The following is a 21,946-nucleotide window of genomic DNA, read 5'->3' as shown; positions in this document are numbered from 1 at the left end:
AGTCTTAAAGTCTTAATCTTCTCCCATTGTGTGTTTTACTACACGTAGAGAAATGAGATTCTGGAATATTTGCTGAAATTAGAGTTTATTTATTCAGTCATAACAATGATTTACATACAGGCTACGTCCACCTGATGGCACTGTTTCCCAGAGTGTTTTAACAAACTGAATATACAATATATCATCCTCCATCTTATGATATTCATTCTTATTTGTCCATTAATAAAGCAAAAAGAATACACGAATAAAAGGAAAGGTACAAACACACTCATACCAACTCTCACTCATTTTAGTATGCAAATAATATAACAAATGTCTATCTCATACATTATCATTTTAGGTGGTGTGAATAAAGGGATATTAATGCAGATCAAGTTTAGTTGAAGGTTAGTAGTGGTTCAGGCAGTCAAGACGTTTTTACAGCTTCCATCTCCATGTTTAATTAAGATGTGCTCATATATATTAAATTAATATTTAACACATTTAAATGATTGTATTTGTATTCTCATAAGCATGTCTTCAGGCTACTGTGTGTATTATGTGAAATAGATTTTGCATAAATTAATTTAAGCTGTTAGCCTGAGAACTAGTGTTCTGACTTTGAAAACAGGAGACTGACAAACTACACAGTAAAATTGTTATTTATTCATTCATTCATTCATTATCTGTAACCACTAGTTCAGGGTCGTGGTGGGTCCAGAGCCTACCTGGAATCATTGGGCGCAAGGCAGGAACACACCCTGGAGGGGCGCCAGTCCTTCACAGGGCAACACACATTCACTCACACCTACGGACACTTTTGAGTCGCCAATCCACCTACCAACGTGTGTTTTTGGACTGTGGGAGGAAACCCACGCAGACACACCAACTCCTCACAGACAGTCACCCGGAGCGGCACTCGAACCCACATCCTCCAGGCCCCTGGAGCTGTGTGACTGCGACACTACCTGCTGCACCACCGTGCCGCCCTAAAATTGTTATTTAATTATTTATAAAAACGATTTGGTCACATGTCTGCTGTTATTTATCAGGTTTGAGCATCAAGCACCATACTATCTAACAGGCATTGGTAGTAAGAAAATTGTGGTGCTACACTGTATTATACTGTCTTGTAAGTCTGAAAGAGGCAGGCAAGTTTGTGTTTCCAGATTTCCCTAATTTAGAACACATTTCACAAAATAGGAAAACAAAACCAAACAGCTCTCTGAAAACTGGAAAACAACCAATTTCTGAACTCTGGAAAGTGTCCTTCATTACAGCATTAAGCCGTTCACTTATTGTAAAGGTATATTGTGACGGATTGTGATTTAATTTGCTCTATAACCATTAACCTATTTGCCCTTTATCCATGCATTAGTTATCGTCCTTCTCAAAGGACTCATAGGGTTAAAATGTAAAGAGATAATGATAGAGACCGATTAAAAGATGTTAGAAAAGGCAAATGTCACACTGTAGGCATCTACAAGACGTCAATATGTCAGTGAAAAGAATTATGGACTTTAGAGGTGGTCAGTAATTCTGTATCCCAAGAATGTAGGAGCTCTTCCAGAATGAGGTCTGCAGCTTTGGTAAGTGGTTAGGATTTTGCATGTTATTGCCAAAAGTACATTTTTCACATCCAGAAGTCAATACAGTCATTTCAGAGTTTGAGAAAAGGTATTGCTCACATTTTCTAGAAATCACTGCAATACGGGTTTGCTGTGTTCACCTCATCAGTGAAGATGGTGAGGAGATAAGTGGTCTAAAGACATTTAGCACCAAGCGTAACATCCGTCCTTTTCATCTCAAGGGGGTCCTCATGCCGGGTGGCTGAGATGTCACTGGGGAAAAAAGAGCACACAGTTGTTCATTGTTTTGGCAAAGAGTAAATGAGCGCTATGGGTCTGCGTCATTCATGTTTCCTCCAGGTTTTTAGGTGTCTACTGTTAGTGCTGAATTCATTACCTTTTAAAAAACTTATACACAAGTGTATCCTGTATATAAGGTGTGTATATAAGAGATAACACTCATAGACACAGTTTAGTGTGAGCTGTTTATCACACACCAAACACCCTGACAAACAATGAGACACAAGGACAGAGATTTGATTTACTTCCGTTTTCTTTGCTGGGGTATGTTCTTGGAAAAGGCTTGAACTCTTCAGGAGGAGGGAAGTCCTCAATTGGATGGAAATGAAACTTAGATTCAAAGTCATCTGGAAAATGGCATAAAAGAAGGACTGTGACTTTATGAAAGCAATCAACAGCAGTTAAATTTTCTCACTCAGCTTTTCAGAAAGGCATATGTGTAGACAGTTTCCTCACAGAAGTCACAGCATCCAGTACAGGTTTTGTTAAACGTTTTCACAATTCGACCCACATTTGTGGTGAAAAACATTTCATGACCTACCATTAATCAATAAGATAGATATAAGGGCAAAGGGCTGAAATCTGCTTTTGTAAGCAATGACACCGGTGTGTAACTGACAATGTTACACTAGTCACTGGGGACGGAATTCAAAAGAGAAAGCTTTCCGATGTTAAAAAGATCTGTCCACATTCAGGAGGGAATCTGCAGAAGAATAATATATAGCCTACCTACCAGTTTAGGAAATGTCTGCTTGGCTATTCCTCCCCTAATGAATAGTCTCTAAAATGCAGCCAATACAGAGTGAAACACAACTCTTCTATGTTCATCAAATAAGCCCCCAGGCTAACTCCTCTGATAACTGCAGTCAGTACACCAGAATGTGCCTTTCATATATCATCACTCAAGCCAACTGTTTATACCAGATATGTACAGGGCCTCTGAGTTATGTGGGATGGCAATGGTGCTCACTAGTTATGTTAACTCTTAGACTACTAACAGTTATAAAACCCAACATCAGATCTGAATTTGAAGTCCTCCAGTGGATGATGCTGATATTAATAAATAGTAGTAATAAATAATAATTATAATACATAATCCAAAGTGTTACATTGTCACTAAAGCATAACATGAGCTAGTTTTGTTTCATTTATACAGTCATTATTACTCTGTGTTTTTACCCAGGCTGTGTAGGTGCCCATTCCTCAGAGAGTTGGGTGGAGCTAGAGGCAGAGGTGGGGGAGGAGGTGGGATTCTGCAGGACAATTCAGTTGTGGGAGAGCGAACAGGAGGGGCAGGGGGAGGAGCCAATCGCCCTACACCTGCCAATCAGTCATTGTTAAAGAATACTTCATTAAACACAAGATACACCAATCAAAATATAATCAAAATGGGCCACAGCTACATTTCACAATTTCATTTGCCATATAAACCAGTGATAAACCATTAAAAAGACTGACCTGCATTATTTTGACCAGTTTAATTTACATTTGTTAAACCATTGAAAGACCAGAAACGTGGCTAGAGTGTCTGTGGTTGATCAGAATGTTTACAGAAACTAATCATATTACCTGCAGTGCCACCATATCAAATGACGTGGGGGAAAAACATCCTCCACAAGAAACACTATTGGATTGGTATCATTTTTGGATTGTATAATGTTTGCACAGACCGTGGGAACACTATGTAGTATTTTACTTTAAAATTACCGCTTCCAAATCATAGTGATGTTCTATGAACCTGTAATAGTGAGAATAGATCCTCTGTTGTTGCTACTCTGGGATGAGCACTGCACTATGAAACTGTTGGAGGAGGGTAGGAAACCATACCCTCTTAGATCCTCTGTTGTTGCTACTCTGAGATCAGCACTGCAGAAACTGCACTATGTACCTTGTGGTTTCCTACCCTCCTCCAAATCCTCCCCCTTGTTTTCAGGGCAGTGCTGTAAATATTATGATTACACTTTAGAAATAGACTGAAAGCAAAAACATTAAATCTTACCTAGTGTTCCTTTAAAGTCATCAAATAAAGGGTCATTGGTTCTGTCCCAAAACCTAGTGAGCTGCAGTGACTCCATAGACAGCTGTTTAAGTAGACAGCATACTAACCTCCATCTTTCCTCATGAAGCAGATTATTGAGAAGCTCGGCTTGTTCCCACCCACTACACGCAACTGGTGTTTTTTTTTTTTGTTTACCTCACTGGCTACCGCTGCCTCAGTGTTTCAACGCGGTGGATTCAAATCTTCTCGTTTTTAGCATGATTTTAATTAGTTGTTTAATTATTTGGGAGAACAGCAAAATGGACAGTTGTTCTTGCGTTACATCCTGGGATAGCCTTCGCTGCTAATGAAGGGTTTGATGATGCCTTAAAATTCAGCCAAAATAAGATATCTTAGTAGACAGTATAATGAGGTGTCTAGGAATTTGGACAGCCTACGTGTTAGAAGCGCGCACACTGTGACGTACAATGGTCTCTAGTTAGACAGCTCACTAGGTTTTGGGACAGACCAATTGTGGGCTGAAAGGTGTAGGAGTGTTTTCTCTGTAGAGAATGTGCTGATCTACTTTCACTTAGCAAATAAAGAGAACGTAGTATTTTGACCACAAGACTGTATGGTGCAGCCCTAGTTTCATCTACGTGTTACTCAGCCTGTCCTTATCTGACAGAAAGCCCTTCAAATTCTAGGAAATACCTGCATTCCTGGGTACAGCAGGTGGTCGCCGACTGGGGGCTGTGCAAGGGTAGGATGGGGGGAGTGGGGGAACTGCTGGCCTGTATGTTGGTGGGGGCAGAGTTGGTACTTTGGGTGGCGGTGGAGGTGGGGGTAGAGACGAAGGGAGACTTGGTGCAAAAGAGGTGGGCAGAGGAGGAGTAGGGGGTGGAGGAGGAGAGCCTAAAGGACAGTCCCTGTAGTTACCAAACTTAGCTTCCAATAGGACAGGAGAAGGGGGTGGGGGGTAGAAGAACCCCGATGTCCTATCAGGAAGAGTGGACGGAGGGATTGATGGAGGTGGTGGTGGAGGTGGGGTGGTGGGCATGGGGATACAATGTGATTGGACAGGTAGCCAGGTGGGTTTGGTGAATTGAGAAGGAGGGGGCGGAGGTGGACAGGAAGGGAGAGGAGGAGGTCTGTTGCTGGTCTGCTGAAGAAGAAAAAGAGGAGGAGGAGGAGGAGGTGCTGTAGTGGGAGCAGCGGTTGGAGGTTTAAAGCATGGTGGAGCAGGCTGGCTGGGGGAAGGTGGAGCTGTGTATGAGGAGGCGGGGCGTGCTTTAGTCAGAGAGGAGGCCCTTTCTAAAGGTCTGTGGGAAGGAGAGAGGTCTGGGGTGCTGCGCCTTAATGTTTCCCCTTGAGAAGAAGGCAGGTTCCACAAAGGCTGCTTCAGACTGGCAGTAGAGCCAGTCCGAGACACTAGGGGAAATCAAAGAAAATATCATTCCCATGATGAAAGAGAAACCAACAAACTCAAAGTCTACCATATCCTCTGTTCTTTGTTACTGCTGTTGGATTTTGCTGAACAAATCTGAACACTGTATTATTAGGAGGAGTCTACAAACCAATGACATTTTAACAGTAAAAATCAAAATGTCAAAATAAATCATAAAAATAAAAAAAAAATCATAGACACTAGCGACTAATCTACCTCAGCTGCTGTCAGCAATGTGAAAAATATAAGGGGAAATAACCTGGGTACCTGAGCTGTTGTGTGAGCTTTTCTCTCTCTGTCCAACAGGCCTGAGGACAGGAAATCCTCCAGCAAAAAGACCACTCAAGGTAGGTCCCTGAGTGGGTTGACCACCAGTGCCTCCACCAGTCCCAGCACCATCCCCACTGCTTACTTTGGGCTCTAAAGATAGATGGGTATACACACACCACAACCAGCAGGTTAGAGTTTAGGGTCTGGCACCCTTCCCCAAATTCTATTTCACTTTCCCCACTACTTCTTTTCATCTGTCTTTGGTTTTAATCCACCACTCTGCATTCCTTCCTATGACACACGTGTGAGAGAGCCACCAGTGGGCCTTGACATTAAATATAGCTCTGTCACAGATAAGCCAGGACTTATCAGCAGATGAAACCCTCTCCCTCTCTCTTCTCTCCTCGTTCTCACTGTATGAATCACTCTCTTTCACATCTTCAAATATGAGAAATCGAGCAGTGGAGACTTATCTGCTGACACTGTTTCTGACCTTGGCCCAGAAATGTGTACCATTTACTGTAGGACTGAAACTAAAACTATAACTTTGGTTAACTGGTTTGTCGAGTCACCAGGAAACAACTTCATCAATGCTTTATTGTGATCTTACGCTGTAATAAAATGCAGAGCTCTCTAAACTATCCAGTCAGACCACAGAGATGTTTCGCTTATGTAAGATTACGTGGCCTAAACATGATCATAGGACTAGGCCTTGACACACAGACAGAGTTAAACCTGTAAACAAACAGACTGAGCTGATGACTATGACTTATTCCTGCATTATTGGATCAACCAGGCAGACTTAATGTGCAGTGGTAACATTAGCACTCACTGTCGAGAACAGGAGCGCTGCGGTCATTAACCTGAGGGACCTTTTTTAGCCTGATTCCCTTGTGTATGTCTGACAGGAGCGCGCTGCGACCTCCACCATCAGAGCGCTGGATTTCAGGAGGCCCAGACTGTGGCTGGGAGAGAAAGAGAGAGACAAGCAAGGATATATGTGAGCTGATTATAATGTATATTTATCATAGCTTCCAGGTAGGGCTGGGCAATTAAAAGAAAATCAACATTCAGAACTTCTAAACGACATAATGTTGTAATAATATCAATTATTTTTATTCTGTTATGTACCCACTGTGTGTCCATGCATTGTCCCTTTAAAACCACGCTACCAAACTGCAGTCACGTGATTCTGCCCCTCTCTGTCACATGGAAGCAACCTAAATGCAGAGGCCGACTGAACAACTCGAGCAGCTCATACCAAAGAAAAACACAGTGTCTGTGGTTTGGACGTGCTGTGTTTGACTATAATTAAGACAACACTGAACAAAAAGAAGGCAAATATAAACGCTGAGAAAAAGCAAGCCCCTAGCAAGAGGAAAAAGCTCCCAGCAACATTAGAAATAAATAATTTAGGAGCATATTTACAGTACAAGCCTCGTCACTTAACATTGGGGGTCAAAAATACAAAACCAAAATAACTGTTAATTAATCGTTATGGGCGTCACGGTGGCGCAGCAGGTAGTGTCGCTGTCACACAGCTCCAGGGGCCTGGAGGTTGTGGGTTCGATTCTTGCTCCGGGTGACTGTCTGTGAGGAGTTCGTGTGTTCCTCCAGGTGCTCCAGTTTCCTCCCACAGTCCAAAAAAAACACGTTGGTAGGTGGATTGGGACTCAAAAGTGTCTGTAGGTGTGAGTGAATGTGTGTGTGTCTGTGAAGGACTGGTGCCCCAGGGTGTATTCCCGCCTTGCGCCCAATGATTCCAGGTAGGCTCTGGACCCACCGCGACCCTGAACTGGATAAGGGTTACAGATAATGAATGAATGAATAATTGTAATTGTGGTCAAATATACAATTAATCATGATATTGTTTTGCACTCATATCACCCAGCACTACTTCCAGGGCATTCAACCACTAAGGTAACTCTAACAAATATACATTAACCGGTTGAGCTCTGTGCTTATTAGCAAGTTATATAAATTTACTCTATGTATGCATGGTCTTCCAGGTAATTTTACAGCCTTAATGACACCTAATAATGTTCTCCTTCTCACAGCAAAGAGGTTTGAATCACCTGAAATAATTCTTATATATTATTTTGTGTATACAATAATGGCTAATACAATTAACATCTACATTTTCTAATCTAGATACCAACAGGCATTTTCAGATGTTTTGTTCAATATTTAAACAATTTTCTATACTCATTTTACCAACTGTAGATTCTGTACTCTATCCAGAATATGAAATTATCCACCTCAGGATTTACAGCACTGTTCTGGACAGTCATTAACTTAATTCTAAATCCTGAAGACAAGTTGAAATGAATTAAAGTATTCTACAACCCTTTTCATTATCTGGAACATTAAAAATACAATTGTTACCGTTAATTTACAGAGTTTTTAACTAATAATCTTGTAGCAGCACAAAACTCATTTACACAATGCATTTCCTATATTTCAATGTAACTTAATTGGTTTAATATTTGTTAAGACATTTTTTAATTAAACTTTATGTTTATATACCTCTCTACTCCTCTGTATATTTTCTATTATAAATTCTATCACTTTTATCTCATCTGTATCACAGTATTGATGATAATTTTTTGTTACTAATATTGTTTAAATGTAATTTTTCCACAGTTTATTTTATTTGCTAGTATCCTATCGTTTGTTCATTCATTAAATAAGTGGTCTGTAACCACTTCATCCTGTTCAGGGTCATGGTGGGTCCCAGAAACATTGGACACAAAACAGGAACACACCGTGTATGGGGAGTAAGCCCATCAGAGAGCAAACACACACTCACCTTAATGTGGTCTTTTGCACAGCCAATTTAACATACTCATGTTTTTGTGGGAGGAAACTTGAGCAACAGGAGGAAACCCACGCAGACACAGGGAGAACACGCCAAATTCCTCACCACTGAGGCAAGGATTAAATACACAACCCCAGAAAGCTGGAGCTGTGTGACAGTGACTCTACCTGTTGCACCACTGGCCTGCTCTACGCTTTACATCATATTACAATATTCTTGGGTGACTTAAGTAACTTTCTACTATTATTGTTGTTATTGTTACTTAAGTAAAATAATGTGGTAGTGCAAACCAACATACAGGTCTTTAGGGTTTAAAAGGTAAAAGTGACAGATTGCAGTGCTCTGAATGACCACAAGAGGCGCTACAAAGAGCTAGAGTTCAAAGGAAACATGAATTAAAAATGAGAGGCTGTGATGAGCCAGCTCTGAGAATGTGACACCACTGAGTGCCGTCTGCCCCAGCGTGCGTGTGTGTGTGTGTGTGTGTGTGTGTGTGTGTGTGTGTGTGCACGTGTCATTCTATCTCTAATTAATAATGTAGATCTGTCCAGGTGGCTCACAAGCGGAATGTGGTGACATGGAATGACAGAATGTATGTGTACTCTAAAAGTTTACATACATATGCACTGTTGCATGTCTGTGGTTTATCTGTTATAATAAATGGGTTTGTGTGTGTGTGTGTGTGTGTGTGTGTGTGTGTGTGTTACCTGTAACTGAGCTGGTGGTAGTGGTGGAGGTGCCGGAGGAGGTGGAGGGGGAGGAACAGGCATAGCTGGCCTTTAAAATTCTGCAAAATATAAAGATTGTGAAACACATAACACAGACCCACTAGTACTGGCTGTTTATAATATCCTTTTATATGGGTTTACTATATATGATTTCACTCTGTAACTACCTGAATAATTAGATTGTACATTTCTGACTACAGTTCAAATAGACAGACACTTAAAGTGCATAATTACAAAAACAATCCCATAAACCAAAGCACTAAACAGTAGGGCTGGCCCAAAACATAATTAGGGCATAAGATACTCAAAACTACATAAGACTTAATACTGTTTGTAATATATTAACAGTTTTAGTCTACCCTCCATATCCTTGAGTTCCACATAAGCAGATTCAACCAAACACAGATCAAAAATATAAAAAACAATTAATTAATTTAGGTGTTCAGGGTTCTATATAGAACCATTTTCTTTACTAAAGAACCCTTGTACATAATTTTAAGTGTGTTAGAAGGCAGCAGCCCCATTCACACAGACTCGTCCATTAAATTAAACAGCTTGGTTCTAGTGAAGCTGTGAGGCAACTAGCTAGGCAATTGTATTATTATTTATAATTTCTTATAACTGTTAAATTTAGAAATTTTGACAGTTGACAGCAAATATAAGCATTTCACTTGTAGGTAGAGGTGACATGATGTGCACTTGGTTGTGTGTTTTAAATTGATAAAATAGGAAATATGAAGTGTTTCAACACGAGATGTTTATAACAACTGGCGCTACCTTTAGTTTCGCATAGCTGTTTAAGGTTGAAATTATGGGCAAAAGGTGGAACAAAATGTTTGACTACAAAAACTGTGTATAAGAAGATCTTCCTCCTAAACAACATTTATGGTGGAAGGGAAAATTGATAAGTAACACCAGCCTTGTCTAGTCGAAATGTTTCAGGTGGATTTTGGACAGTAAAGGCTTGTAAATGCAGGGAAATTGCAGCCGCATGTTCACTTTTTTTTTGCGTAAGTAGATGTTTTAGTGAAATACTTCTCTGTGTAGGGCGGAACAGCTCCAGGGGCCTGGAGGTTGTGGGTTCCATTCCTGCTCCGGGTGACTGTCTGTGAGGAGTTTGGTGTGTTCTCCCCGTGGGTTTCCTCAGGGTGCTCCAGTTTCCTCCCACAGTCCAAAAACACACATTGGTAAGTGGATTGACGACTCAAAAGTGTCCGTAGGTGTCAATGTGTAAGTGTGTGTCGCCCTGTGAAGGACTGGCGCCCCCTCCAGGGTGTATTCCCACCTTGCGCCCAATGATTCCAGGTAGGCTCTCGACCCACCGTGACCCTGAAATGGATAAGCGGTTACAGAAAATGGATGGATGGACTTCTCTAAATATGTTGATTAAGGCACATTCGTCTTAGCTGTTACTGCCCGAGTTTTTAAACTCGTTTCTTGCTTGTTCGTTCAGTTTTCCTCAAACTGGCAACCTGCTCGAACTTCACATCTGCGCTCTCCAGTTTTGAAACTGTATTATAGTTCCGATTTTAAATGCTTGGTGTCAGTATTAAAGATTGCTCCTTTAAGAATATTGCTCCTGAATAAAAACATTTTCAAGCTGTATTTGTGTCAAACCAAATAAACACCTCCTGTCCATATCTCCTGCAATGATCTGTACTTGTAACCCGACTGCTGTAAATTTCTGAATAATTTGAAAAGTTTTGTGCATTTTTAGGAATCCTGACATATCAGGAATGCCAGAGAAAAAACTGATCATTACATTCTGTCTTCCACCATCACTGGCCTCAGATATTCTTCAGCATTCCCATAGTTTTTCTCCTTCTGTTTTTCTCTACTGTGTGTACTGATAGGAATTTCTTTTTTGTTCAATTTCTCCTGGTACCTATATAGGTACCCCCCTCCACCCCCACCAAAAAAAGCATACATTTGACTACTCACTCAAAGCCAATATAGCGTTTACTTGAGAATGAGAATGTATTCTGACATTTAACAAATAGTGGTTATTGAGATACAATAAGACTATTCCACATCGTTAACCACTGAACTAATGGCTTTATGTTTATCGTCTGTTTATCACTCTGCACAGTTACACACTCCAAACATCAGCATGAACATGATGAAGTCCATTGTTTCTTCATGTCATGGTGACCTCCCTCACTTTTATCTCCATGAGACTCTGAGTTAAGCTTGGCAGGAAGTGTGTCCATCAGGAGATGCGGCCAACAGGAATGTTGCTTCCTCTCAGGGGTACAACCAGCTACTTCTTCTACAATGGCCGGCAGAAAGATCCCGGAGAGATCAGCACAAATCCTGCCCTTGTATATTATGCTTCTCACCATGCAGGCCGTAACCTTAGCCCTTAGTGAGGCTGAAAACACTGGTCTCAGACCAGCGTTAAAGAGGAACTTCTTCCGAGAAAGAGAGATCAGAAATTAACAATGGAGGCTGTTGTTTGGAAGTGTAGCTGCCTAACCTCTGGCCCACAGTCTCTCAGTAGTAGAAGAGATACATTCTGTGGGTAAATACATAGCTGAAAAGTTCAGCTGCAAAGCCATTAAAACAGTAATTTGTCTGTAAAGTGTCAAGTTTAACTTAAGAATCTGATATTAACTAGACAAGGCTAGTGGTAAAAAAAGTAAGCATGTTTGGGTAAATAAATTTGAACATAATAGCTGGTGTAACAAGTATTGACAATGTTTTGTATTCCAATTGTTCTCTTTAATATGTAATACTTTAAACTCTTTTCCACTTTTTCCCTTTGATTCTCCACTTAGTGCTTGCTTTGACTGAAAACTAAAAAAATGAAGGGTGGTTTCTAAATTTTGAACAGTACTGCAGAGAAACAAATTTTGACTCCCTTAGGAACGGTTCAGTCTATTGTTCTTTAATATGTCATTTTTGTAAATATGTTGAGAATTTCATGTTTGTGTGTTTTTGAGGGGTAAATATATATTTAAATTTTAAATCAAAATAAAATGCTTCTAAAGGTAATAAACCTAATAAACTGGTGAACATGAATGAGGGGAAATCCTGTGGTTGTTTGTGCGTTCTAGGAACATTGCTGGAATTGATGTGAATGGCTTATATGAATCATTTAATTTGCACAGCCTCCAGCTCACTGCGTAAGTTCATTGTATTGGATCTGGAGAGGCAGCGTGCCACTTGACAACAGCCTGCCTCCTGACGACACCCAAGTGATTCCACAGAGACTCATTAGGAACTTACACACAGTGCTGTGCAGACACAGCTTTCTTCTGATGCACCCATGCAGTAAATGATATGTGTGGATATAAGAAGACATATTATATAATACATTACATTTAATACAGGAAGTAGCATAAATGAAGATTTTATTTTATTTTTTAGAATGAGCCAAGACGTTGGGCTTATTAGAGGTTACACCAGCTCACGCAACACTGTCATCCCCGTTTGGCAAGTGAAATAAACTATTGGAAACCTGCAAAGATCTGAGCCAAAATAAATCTGAATAAAACATGTAAAGTCTAAAAAGACAGCATATGTAAACATCCTTATACTTAGAGAATCCTTTAAAGAAACATCCCCCAGATATCTTACATTTCTGCAGTTTCATATAAAAGACATGCAAACATATATGTTTAGCACAACCATGAATTGGCCATTAAATTATGACCACCACTAGGGCTGGGCAATTAATCAAAAAATACTCAAAATCGACATTCAGAACTTCTAATCGACACAGTATTGTCTATATCGATTATTTTTAATCTGTTATGTCCCCACTGTGTGTTCATGTACTGTCCCTTTTAAAACCACGCTACCAAGATGTAGTCACGTGATTCTGCCCCTATCTGCCATATGGAAGTGACCTAAACGTAGAGGCCGACCGAGCGATTTGAGCAGCTTGTACCAAAGAAAAATACAACATCTGCGGTTTGGACGTGCTGTATTTTGACTACAATTAAAACAAGAAGAGAGGAACAAGCTCCCAAAAACATTAGAAATATAGAAAATAGAGTATATTTACAGTACAAGCCTCGTCCTCCCTGAACTATGAGGGTCAAAAATTCATTCATTCATTCATTCAATGTCTAAAACCGCTTATCTAATTCAGGGTCTCGGTGGGTCCGGAGCCTACCCAGAATCACTGGAAGCAAGGCAGGAATGCACCCTGGAGGGGGCACCAGTCCTTCACAGGGTGACACACACTCACACCTATGGACATGTTTGAGTCGCCAATCCACCTACCAATGTATGTTTTTGGACCGTGGGAGGAAACCTGAGCACCCGGAGGAAACCCATGTGGACACAGGGAGAAGACACCAAACTCCTCACAGACAGTCACCTGGAGCGGGAATCGAACCCACAACCTCCACGTCCCTGGAGCTGTGTGACTGCGACACTACCTGCTGCACCACGGTGCCGCCCAGGGTCAACAATACAAAAACAAAATAATCATTCATTAATCGTAATCGTGGTAAAATACAATTAATTGTGATATTGATTTGTGCAAATACCTCCCAGCACTAACCACCACTTAGTTTCTAAGATCACTGTGCAATTTCTCAGTTCCACTGACCATACAGGAGCAACGTTTGGAATTCTGTCTGTATTGTGTCTAACTACAAAACTACAAAGTGCTCCTGAATGGTCAGTAGAACTGAGAGAATGGACAGTGATGTAGAAACAAGTAGGTATCCATAATGATAATACTCACTGTTATATATTCAAAAATATACAATAGTACTGCATTTAAGGTTCCTATTTAAAGAGACAAGCTTCTTTAAGAGAGGAAGAATAAATAAACTGTATGAAAGCACTTGTCTTGCCCCAAAACAGGTACTTTGTCATTTTGGAGCACACATAAACAACATACATCCAACTCAAGAAGCCTGGTTTTGTGTCAAAGTCCAACTGGAATTGAGAGTTCCCTGTGGCACTTGACAATATTAAGACAGGACCTCTCCACATCATTCAGTTTAATAAGCATGGTGTGACCAGTAATGTAGCAGCCATGAGGAACAACAAGCAGTATAAGAGAAGAATCTTGTACTCAAAATGTCACATGCAACAGCTGTAGTATATGTCCATTAATGACACAGAAGTTCCCCTGTAAACCCAGGGTTAGTAGCAATAAGCTTAATCTCCACGAGGTCCTTAGGCTCAACGTGTGAGCTACAGGGCTATAACTCTTCAGGCACAGTGCTCTTCACACGCACAACATCTCTGGGATGAGCTAAAGTGCTTTTTGTGATTCAGAACTCATCCACCTCAGCTCCCTATTAATACCTTCATTTTCAGGGAGGGGAAACCCGTAATGGCCACAAACTTTTGGCCATAAGGTGTATGATACTGAAAATATAAGACTGAGAGTCTTTGGTAAATTATCAGAGGGGCCAACCGACTTAATTAATAGTAATAGTCATTTCTCGTCCATGTTCTGAGGAGCACTATCATGACTGACTCCAGTTCTCGGACACCGGCCTCAACTAAGGGCTCTGTTCATAAAGACAGCTCGAGCAGTGTAGGCTACTTCATTACTCTATGCGTTAGAAACAAATACAGTACATTTTAAAGTATATTTACCTCAGTTAACAGACGAAGACTGAGCTCCTCTCGGCTCCGGTGTGAGGCTGTGGCCGCATAGCGCGCGCTCACCCGCGAGATACTGTTGCCGCCGACGAGCTCGGGTTAAAATTAGACAAACGCCGTTCAAAACTTCAGCTCCGAATCTACAAGATATTCTCTGCTTACTTACTGTCGTGTATTTTTCTCAAGAAAAGAAATTAGTCCTCCCGCTCGGCTTCTGCTTAAAACAGGTAAAAAAACACTGAGTCTGTCTGTAGAGACCCTAACCCAACCCTCTGAAGTCAGATGTCAGCTCCGCTCTCAAGCCTCGTCCACTTTCGACACACGACCCCAGCCCAGCTCCGTATGCAAATGAAATGGAAAGTGGGCGGGGCCAGGATTGGGTTATTTGTAACTCTAGTTAGCCGTGAAATTAAAACAAAATCTTGAGTGACACCGTTACAAGCTAACGTCATTATACACTTACATTAATACATTTCCTTTGAAAATATTCTTAAATGTTCTACCTACACTAGACATTAGCTGACCTGGTAATATGATAGAAATAGCCAGAGAACACATTTAATATTTCATAGAATGGCCGGTAGTCTAAATTTTCCTAGCGATTTTTTTGTGAATAATAAATGGTATAAAATTAGCTACAAATGCATCTTTTTAAAAAATTGTTAAAAGGGGCGTATTTTCCTTGGAAAATAATAATGCAACTATTATCTTTTTATCTTCATTTATAGGTTCAACACGTTTTATTTCATCTTTCCAACTCCCATTTTGAATCCCTAGTCATCCAAAGGGTAAAGCTGGTAAATGAAAACGACTCAGTGGAACTAAGTAAATGTTGACTAAATACCTGCAAATGTACAAATGTGGAACTAAATAAATGTAATTTTTTCTCATTTTCCAAAGACAGACAAAATCTGTGATATGACGGATTCACACAAGACCTGTTTGACAGTGGTTCGCCTCATTCAGCTTCTTCAGGAGCAAAACGAGCTCGACCTCTAGTGGTGGTGGATATCAAGAGAGAGAGGACAGGAGGGGCGGGAGTCTATTTAAATCTAACCATATTTAAACAGCAAGTGGGTCAGTAAAGAAAGATCACTGAAATAAACACCAAGCTGTCAGTCACAAACCTCTATGTTCCAACACTGAAATGAGTTTAATTATTAAATGTAGACTGTTAACAGTATATAGTGTCACTTTTCGCACTTTTTTTCTCCCCCCTTTATATAATTACAGGCATATTAGACCATATTAATGGAACTGGTGTATTCTAAATTTGTTGATGGCACCCCTGTAGGATACCTATTTCCGGCTTCCTCAGGGAGGGAGAGACTGCGAAAGACAGAAAGAGAGAATGCTGTGACACAGGGTGGATCAGGCCTAAAGATGACAGCTGTGGGCAATGTGACAACCATTATTGCTACCTAATGAAGTTTTAAAAACCACAAACAGCTTGTTCATGACCAGTCTGGCTTCTCCACCCATTATAATGAATCCAGATACATTTTTGCAGTCATAAATAGAAACCTACAGGGGTTGGACAATGAAACTGAAACACCAGGTTTTAGACCACAATAATTTATTAGTATGGTGTAGGGCCTCCTTTTGCAGCCAATACAGCATCAATTTGTCTTGGTAATGATATATACAAGTCCTGCACAGTGGTCAGAGGGATTTTAAGCCATTCTTCTTGCAGGATAGTGGCCAGGTCACTACGTGATGCTGGTGGAGGAAAACGTTTCCTGACTCGCTCCTCCAAAACACCCCAAAGTGGCTCAATAATATTTAGATCTGGTGCCTGTGCAGGTCATGGGAGATGTTCAACTTCACTTTCATGTTCATCAAACCGATCTTTCGCCAGTCTTGCTGTGTGTATTGGTGCATTGTCATCCTGATACACGGCACCGCCTTCAGGATACAATGTTTGAACCATTGGATGCACATGGTCTTACTACTGCAATGTGAAATTAATGAAGATTGGCCACCAGACTGCTCCAATTTAGCTATGAAACCTCCCACACTAATATGTCAGGTGTTTCAGTTTCATTGTCTAACCTGTATAATCTGCATAACGCCACTCTAATGTCATCTCACGTCTCCACAAATGAGTACACACCACACAAACAGATGGCCTTCTAATGTAATCCAAAACAGCATTTATCTTTATTCAAATTTCACAGAGTCATAATAAGAAAACAGACTCAGCAGATATTTTACAACTACACCGGTCACAATTTTGGCAGGCAATGACAGACATGTGTTGTTCATCCTTCATGTAAAAATATTGGAAATCTGAAGCATAACAAGGTTCTGTAGGCTCTCAATATTGATTTCATGTTTAATTTTCTTCATGATTTTGGATTGTTTTACAAAAAAAATAATAATATACATATATACACACACATACAAAGTGCATTAAGCTCACTTTCTTTTGTCCATTCTTCTGATACCTTTCTGCATTGTATTGTTCTCTGAACATACATGTCCCATCATTTCCTAGCACATAATGCAGTGGATTAATGCATTAACAAGAGGGCATCTTACTCATACAAAGGTATATTTGTACAGTCAAGCTGATGATTCCTTCAATACACTTCTTACAAGTTAGCTAAACAGTATTAGACTTGGCTTCCCTGCAGATGTTTGCCGTGTCTCATCTAAGACTTAAGGCTTTATTAAGTTAACATTGACCTGATATTATCAACACGTGAGCCATGCAAGTACATATTTTACACTGATTGATTAAAGTGATTAATTCATTAAAACAATTTCCTTATTAATAAAACATTTCACAAGAACCTTCACAACAATCATTCCACCTTCATAAAAATACAGTATAATGAATATATATTATATAAAAATCCTTCATGAAACAAAAATATACTCATAGAATTAACTTAATTAAAAGAGAAAACGTGAATCACAGACATACATTTAAAAATAAAACTGCCAAAACAGGCCATTTGCGCAATGCTAGAAGAACCATATATGGTTTCCCAGAGAACTTTATTAGATTTCAATGGAAATAAGTTTTTAAAGTGTTAATTACACTAATACAATGTACAACTTCAAGGAAGAGCTCTTAAATTGGTATAAAACGTTTAAATGAAGTGATGGTGCCTTTAAAAGCGTGTTCATACTTACAGATCTCTTTTCCAAACTCTGTTCTCTTGTGAACCAAACAATCTTCTTTCTGACATCACTCAAAGAACCACATGACAGTTTGTTTATGTGCACGTATATGGTTCACAATCAACTATTGCTTTCTATCTGAAAGTTTTCTGCTCACGTGTGTTAATGTCAGAATACTCAACATCTAGAAAGCAACATTGTGACTATTGCAAATCGGTCTCCATACACTGTATTTTGATATATGACTATCTTCATATATAACTGTATCTTCATATAAACCTGTAGTGCATACTACAATAACGTAAGTGCAATGTTTCAGTTCCTCAGAGGTAAAAATCAACAGCCGGTTTTGAAGGACCCCTGCCCTGTACAGTGTCTTGCCTGCTCTAGCTAAGAGAGGATTTTTTTGGAATAAAAGTACAGAGGAGTCACTAAACAACTTTCCAAAATATATATTTTTAAAATAACCTTTGTTTTTAAGAGTAGACTGACACTAATGAAAGGTTTGTACATTAGCTGGGTAGAATTTCCTCAAGAGCATCTTGGCACTAATACGAATCCTAAATTGCAGAGCATGCGTCACTCTCTACCTGTTAACAAGATCGGAACAATAGCTTACTTCAGGGAAACCTACATGGATTAGTTGAATCAAGGCTGGTAGAATTGGCAAACAACCTTTTACAAAACATTTAAGGCAATGATACCACAGGAACTGTGGTCTTCTAGTCAGTGTGGAGGCTTTGACTCTCCTTTACTGGCTGGGTTTGGTGAGTCCTCATGGTTTTGTGGCAGACTGACGCGATTGTGGCGTTTCTCCTTGAAACGTCCTGAGCGGGACACACGCAGATGGCGGCGGCTTGTATCCTCACTGAACGTGGGCTGCATGGCAGAGTCGTCGTATGTTTCATCAGTCAGCATCGAACTGCCCCCTTCAGCTTTCTGATGTGTCTGTGGAGCCTTCTGTTCCTCTGGCTTGGGGGTGCTTTTCTTTGTGTTGGACGTGATGGTAGTGACATTTGTCCAGGGAGGATAGGCTCCCTGCTCCAACGTGGCTGCTGACTCTCTGGCCGCCTTCCTCCTCTTCCCTGCAAACGACCTCCACCACGGAGGAATTTTCTCAGTCATGTTTCACACCCTGAGCGCACACACACACACACACACACTGATCAGTTCCATGCTGTGTAAAGTGAACTAAGACCTCTTAGGCTACAGTTGGTTAAGATTTATCAGGATTAGAACCCCATCAATTAATAATATCAGTGGCGTGAACATGATAATATGGCTTAAACAATATTGGGAATCTTCTGTCAACCTGCTATGTACGTTTGAGCCAATTCAGAAGTCAGTGTAGCCCCTTTTTAAGAGTAACTAACAGACACTGTTTAAATAGAAATAGAAAAATATATAAACTAATCACAGTTCAGTGAGCAAGGAACCTAACCACCAAAGGCAGTTCCCTAGGCAGTGAGGTGGTTGGCAGCCCCCTGCTCTGGTTGTGTGTGTGTCCACTGCCCCTAGTGTGTGTAAAGAATTGCTCTCTATTGTGCGTTTGTGAGTTCACTGCCACGAATGTGTTAAACGCACAGATTTATGAATGCACAGATTGTTTATAAATGATCCAAAATTTTGATGAATGGTTATTTATTTGGTGCCTGTTATATTTCATGAATGTCTTTTGAACCTGACCTGTATAAAGATGACTGAAGCTCTGCATGAAAGAAGAAAAGGCAAGGTCTGATGTTTAGCAGGGTAGATGAACGTGAGCTCAGTTTTGGAAAGTAACAAGACTCTGTTGACCTCCATATGTAATCTATAATATTTGATGCTTTGAAGTTGTTTTTTTAAGCTAAAAACTAAAATAATTTTAAAGAATTTACAAAGCATGTACAAGGGAAGATTGTAAAGAACTACTATTAATGTACAGAAGTGTAAACTCCTTTTTGTTTTGGACACAGTTTGCACAGTTGTGGACACAGCACTGGTTTACTAAAAGAACTCTACTGAATTTAAAATAATTTAATTGAAATCAATATGTAAACAAAGACATTGAGAGTGTTTTGATATTAATCTGATTTCTTTTCAGTGGTGGTGATGGCAACCAGGGGTCAAAGTATCTAATAAGCATATTTTTTCCATTTAAGTTTGATTCATATTCCAAAGCCACAAGTATCCAAATCTAGGCGTGATATAATTATGATAACTGTAAAATTACAGATAAATCTGAAAATCATTTTTTATTATTAATATTTTGTGATTACATTGCAGGTCTAATTCTTTCTACTGTGTAGATTCCCATCAGCCTCCTTTGAAAGAATTTTAATGAATTACTTTGGTCACAAATTGTAAACATTGTCAGCAGCTTTTGTAGATGGGGCAGTCAGTTTTGGGCTGTACTCTGCAAATGTCACAAAGCTCACTACAAGATATTTGCCGATCCCTCTTATCCCAGACATCCCTATTCCAGCCACTTCCACATGGGAGACGACTCAGGGCCATCAAGGCCAGCACAACAATACTTGCCAACATCTTCCCAGAGGAGTGCACTTTACACAAAATCTCACTGAGCTCTCTTATTGTGGCCCAACTCGCATGTAACATAATACGCAAGTATACAATGTTCATACACCTCTAATTTACTGTAAATAATACAGGCTACTAATGATAGGTTTCCTCAGCTTTCTTCATACTAACATGTACAATTTTTGGCTCCCTTATTCAGAGTTTTACTCTATTTATTTCTGTTTATTTGAATCCTTTTCTAAGTTTAGTATCATACCTTCTCTTGACCGTGTGTAGTCCGTGTACCTGTCTGGCCTGTTTAAAAACGTTACACGTGTGTTCACTCACCAAGACGATTTACCAGTAGTGTAACACTGATTTTAAAGAAGCTACTCCAGCGGGTAAGCAAAGTTTCTGTTCAATGCAAATGCTACAGTTGGCCTCGTCTAAACCTGCTGAACCTGACCAGAGTGGGAGCCTAAAATTTCTTTTGAAGGCTGTTAGCTCGCCTATACTCCCCTTGAGGTTTTTGTTTTGTTGGTAAAAGCCCTTGAGGCGGTAATAGGCAGTGATTCATGACGCAGAAACGCAGCTGCTCGTTTGCCTCAGCGACTCACCTGCAAAGAGACGACGAGAAGAGCTATAAGAACAAAATAAACCCCCGTTCTGAGGAGAGGCAACGTCAAAGCTCTGGTCGCACTCAGGTGTGGGACAGGTGGGCTGCCCCAGTGCTCCCTCAATCCTCAGCTGCTGAAGAAACTGGAGAAACGGAAGAAAAACTCCACGCAACGTATACACACTCTTCGTACACAGAGACTGCGCGCGTTACCGGAGGCACTGTGTAAAATGAAGCGCATGTCTTCCTCGGAAATGTTCGGGAGGGGTCGGACGAATCTCCGGTTCTGGACTCTTATAGCGCCGTCGTGATTAACTCGGCTCTTTAGAATACACCTCCGAAACTGGCATCGGCACACCTGAGCCCTCTCCCGATTGGACGAGCAGTATGAGGATCGGTCACGTGGGCTGGATTCAGGTAGGCCTGAGAGAGGCGTGGGGCGGCGCCTGCTGTTACCAGGCAACAAAGCAAGAGTCGCTTTCCTTCCCCTCTGTGAAACTTTGTATGCTCTCTCTCTCTCTCTCTCTCTCTCTCTCTCACAAACACACACACCACACACACACACACCACACACACATACACATACATACACTCCGTTTCTCTCTCTCTCTACACGCAGAAAATATGTCACTGTGTTGGTACGCTCAAAGTACAGTACTTTTAAGGATTTGTACTATATTCTATATTTATTCTAGTTGAGAACACAAATTTACCTTTAGAGAACACGACTGGACATTAAAACCACTGTTGTGTCTTTAAAAGTAAATTTATATTAGTTAAACTTTTAGTGAACAATAATTTACATACAGTACATTTTTTCCTGATTATCTATCTATCTATCTATCTATCTATCTATCTATCTATATATATATATATCTTTCTAGGTGGGGAGCAATCTTTCAACATTCTAAACACATGAACCCAGCCCTTAACTACAATGTGGGCTGTTACTGAGTCTTCATGTTAAAGTTTATAGAAGCTGCCTCGTTACAGATAGGATTTCATCATCTTTGACGTGTGTTCTAGAGGCTGTCGAAAGT

General features: G+C 40.3%; 2 protein-coding genes across 2 annotated transcripts; both read right to left on the bottom strand.

Annotated features, from left to right (window-relative positions):
• Positions 1-53: 53 nt before the first annotated feature.
• On the bottom strand, positions 54-14,966 carry wipf3 (WAS/WASL interacting protein family member 3). The gene is made up of 8 exons (XM_066675138.1): positions 14,657-14,966; positions 9,068-9,147; positions 6,375-6,507; positions 5,540-5,692; positions 4,540-5,256; positions 3,027-3,167; positions 2,093-2,194; positions 54-1,820 (listed from the first exon to the last, which is right to left on the bottom strand). Exons 2-8 carry the CDS (start codon positions 9,128-9,130, stop codon positions 1,780-1,782), a joined length of 1,350 nt encoding a protein of 449 aa, XP_066531235.1. The 5' UTR covers positions 9,131-9,147; positions 14,657-14,966; the 3' UTR covers positions 54-1,779.
• A 3,551-nt stretch (positions 14,967-18,517) lies between these two features.
• Positions 18,518-18,916, bottom strand: LOC136700198 (proline-rich protein 15-like protein). The gene has a single exon (XM_066675478.1). The coding sequence runs from the start codon at positions 18,914-18,916 to the stop codon at positions 18,518-18,520; it is 399 nt and encodes a 132-aa protein (XP_066531575.1).
• Positions 18,917-21,946: the final 3,030 nt, after the last annotated feature.

The sequence above is a fragment of the Hoplias malabaricus genome, chromosome 6, assembly GCF_029633855.1.
Source record: "Hoplias malabaricus isolate fHopMal1 chromosome 6, fHopMal1.hap1, whole genome shotgun sequence".
Taxonomy (NCBI): Eukaryota; Metazoa; Chordata; class Actinopteri; order Characiformes; family Erythrinidae; genus Hoplias; species Hoplias malabaricus.
Note: the sequence above shows the minus strand (reverse complement) of the source record. Positions and strands in the feature narration are given on the sequence as shown.

Bases quoted from the DNA above. Each gene is read 5' to 3' on its own strand.
- wipf3 (XM_066675138.1), bottom strand. From the start codon at position 9,130: ATGCCTGTTCCTCCCCCTCCACCTCCTCCGGCACCTCCACCACTACCA. The intron at 2,195-3,026 runs GTAAAAACACAG...GCCATTTTCCAG, and splicing joins TGGGCACCTACACAGCCTGG to ATGACTTTGAATCTAAGTTT. The intron at 1,821-2,092 runs GTAAATCAAATC...TTTTTTCCCCAG, and splicing joins CCCCAGCAAAGAAAACGGAA to TGACATCTCAGCCACCCGGC.
- LOC136700198 (XM_066675478.1), bottom strand. From the start codon at position 18,916: ATGACTGAGAAAATTCCTCCGTGGTGGAGGTCGTTTGCAGGGAAGAGG.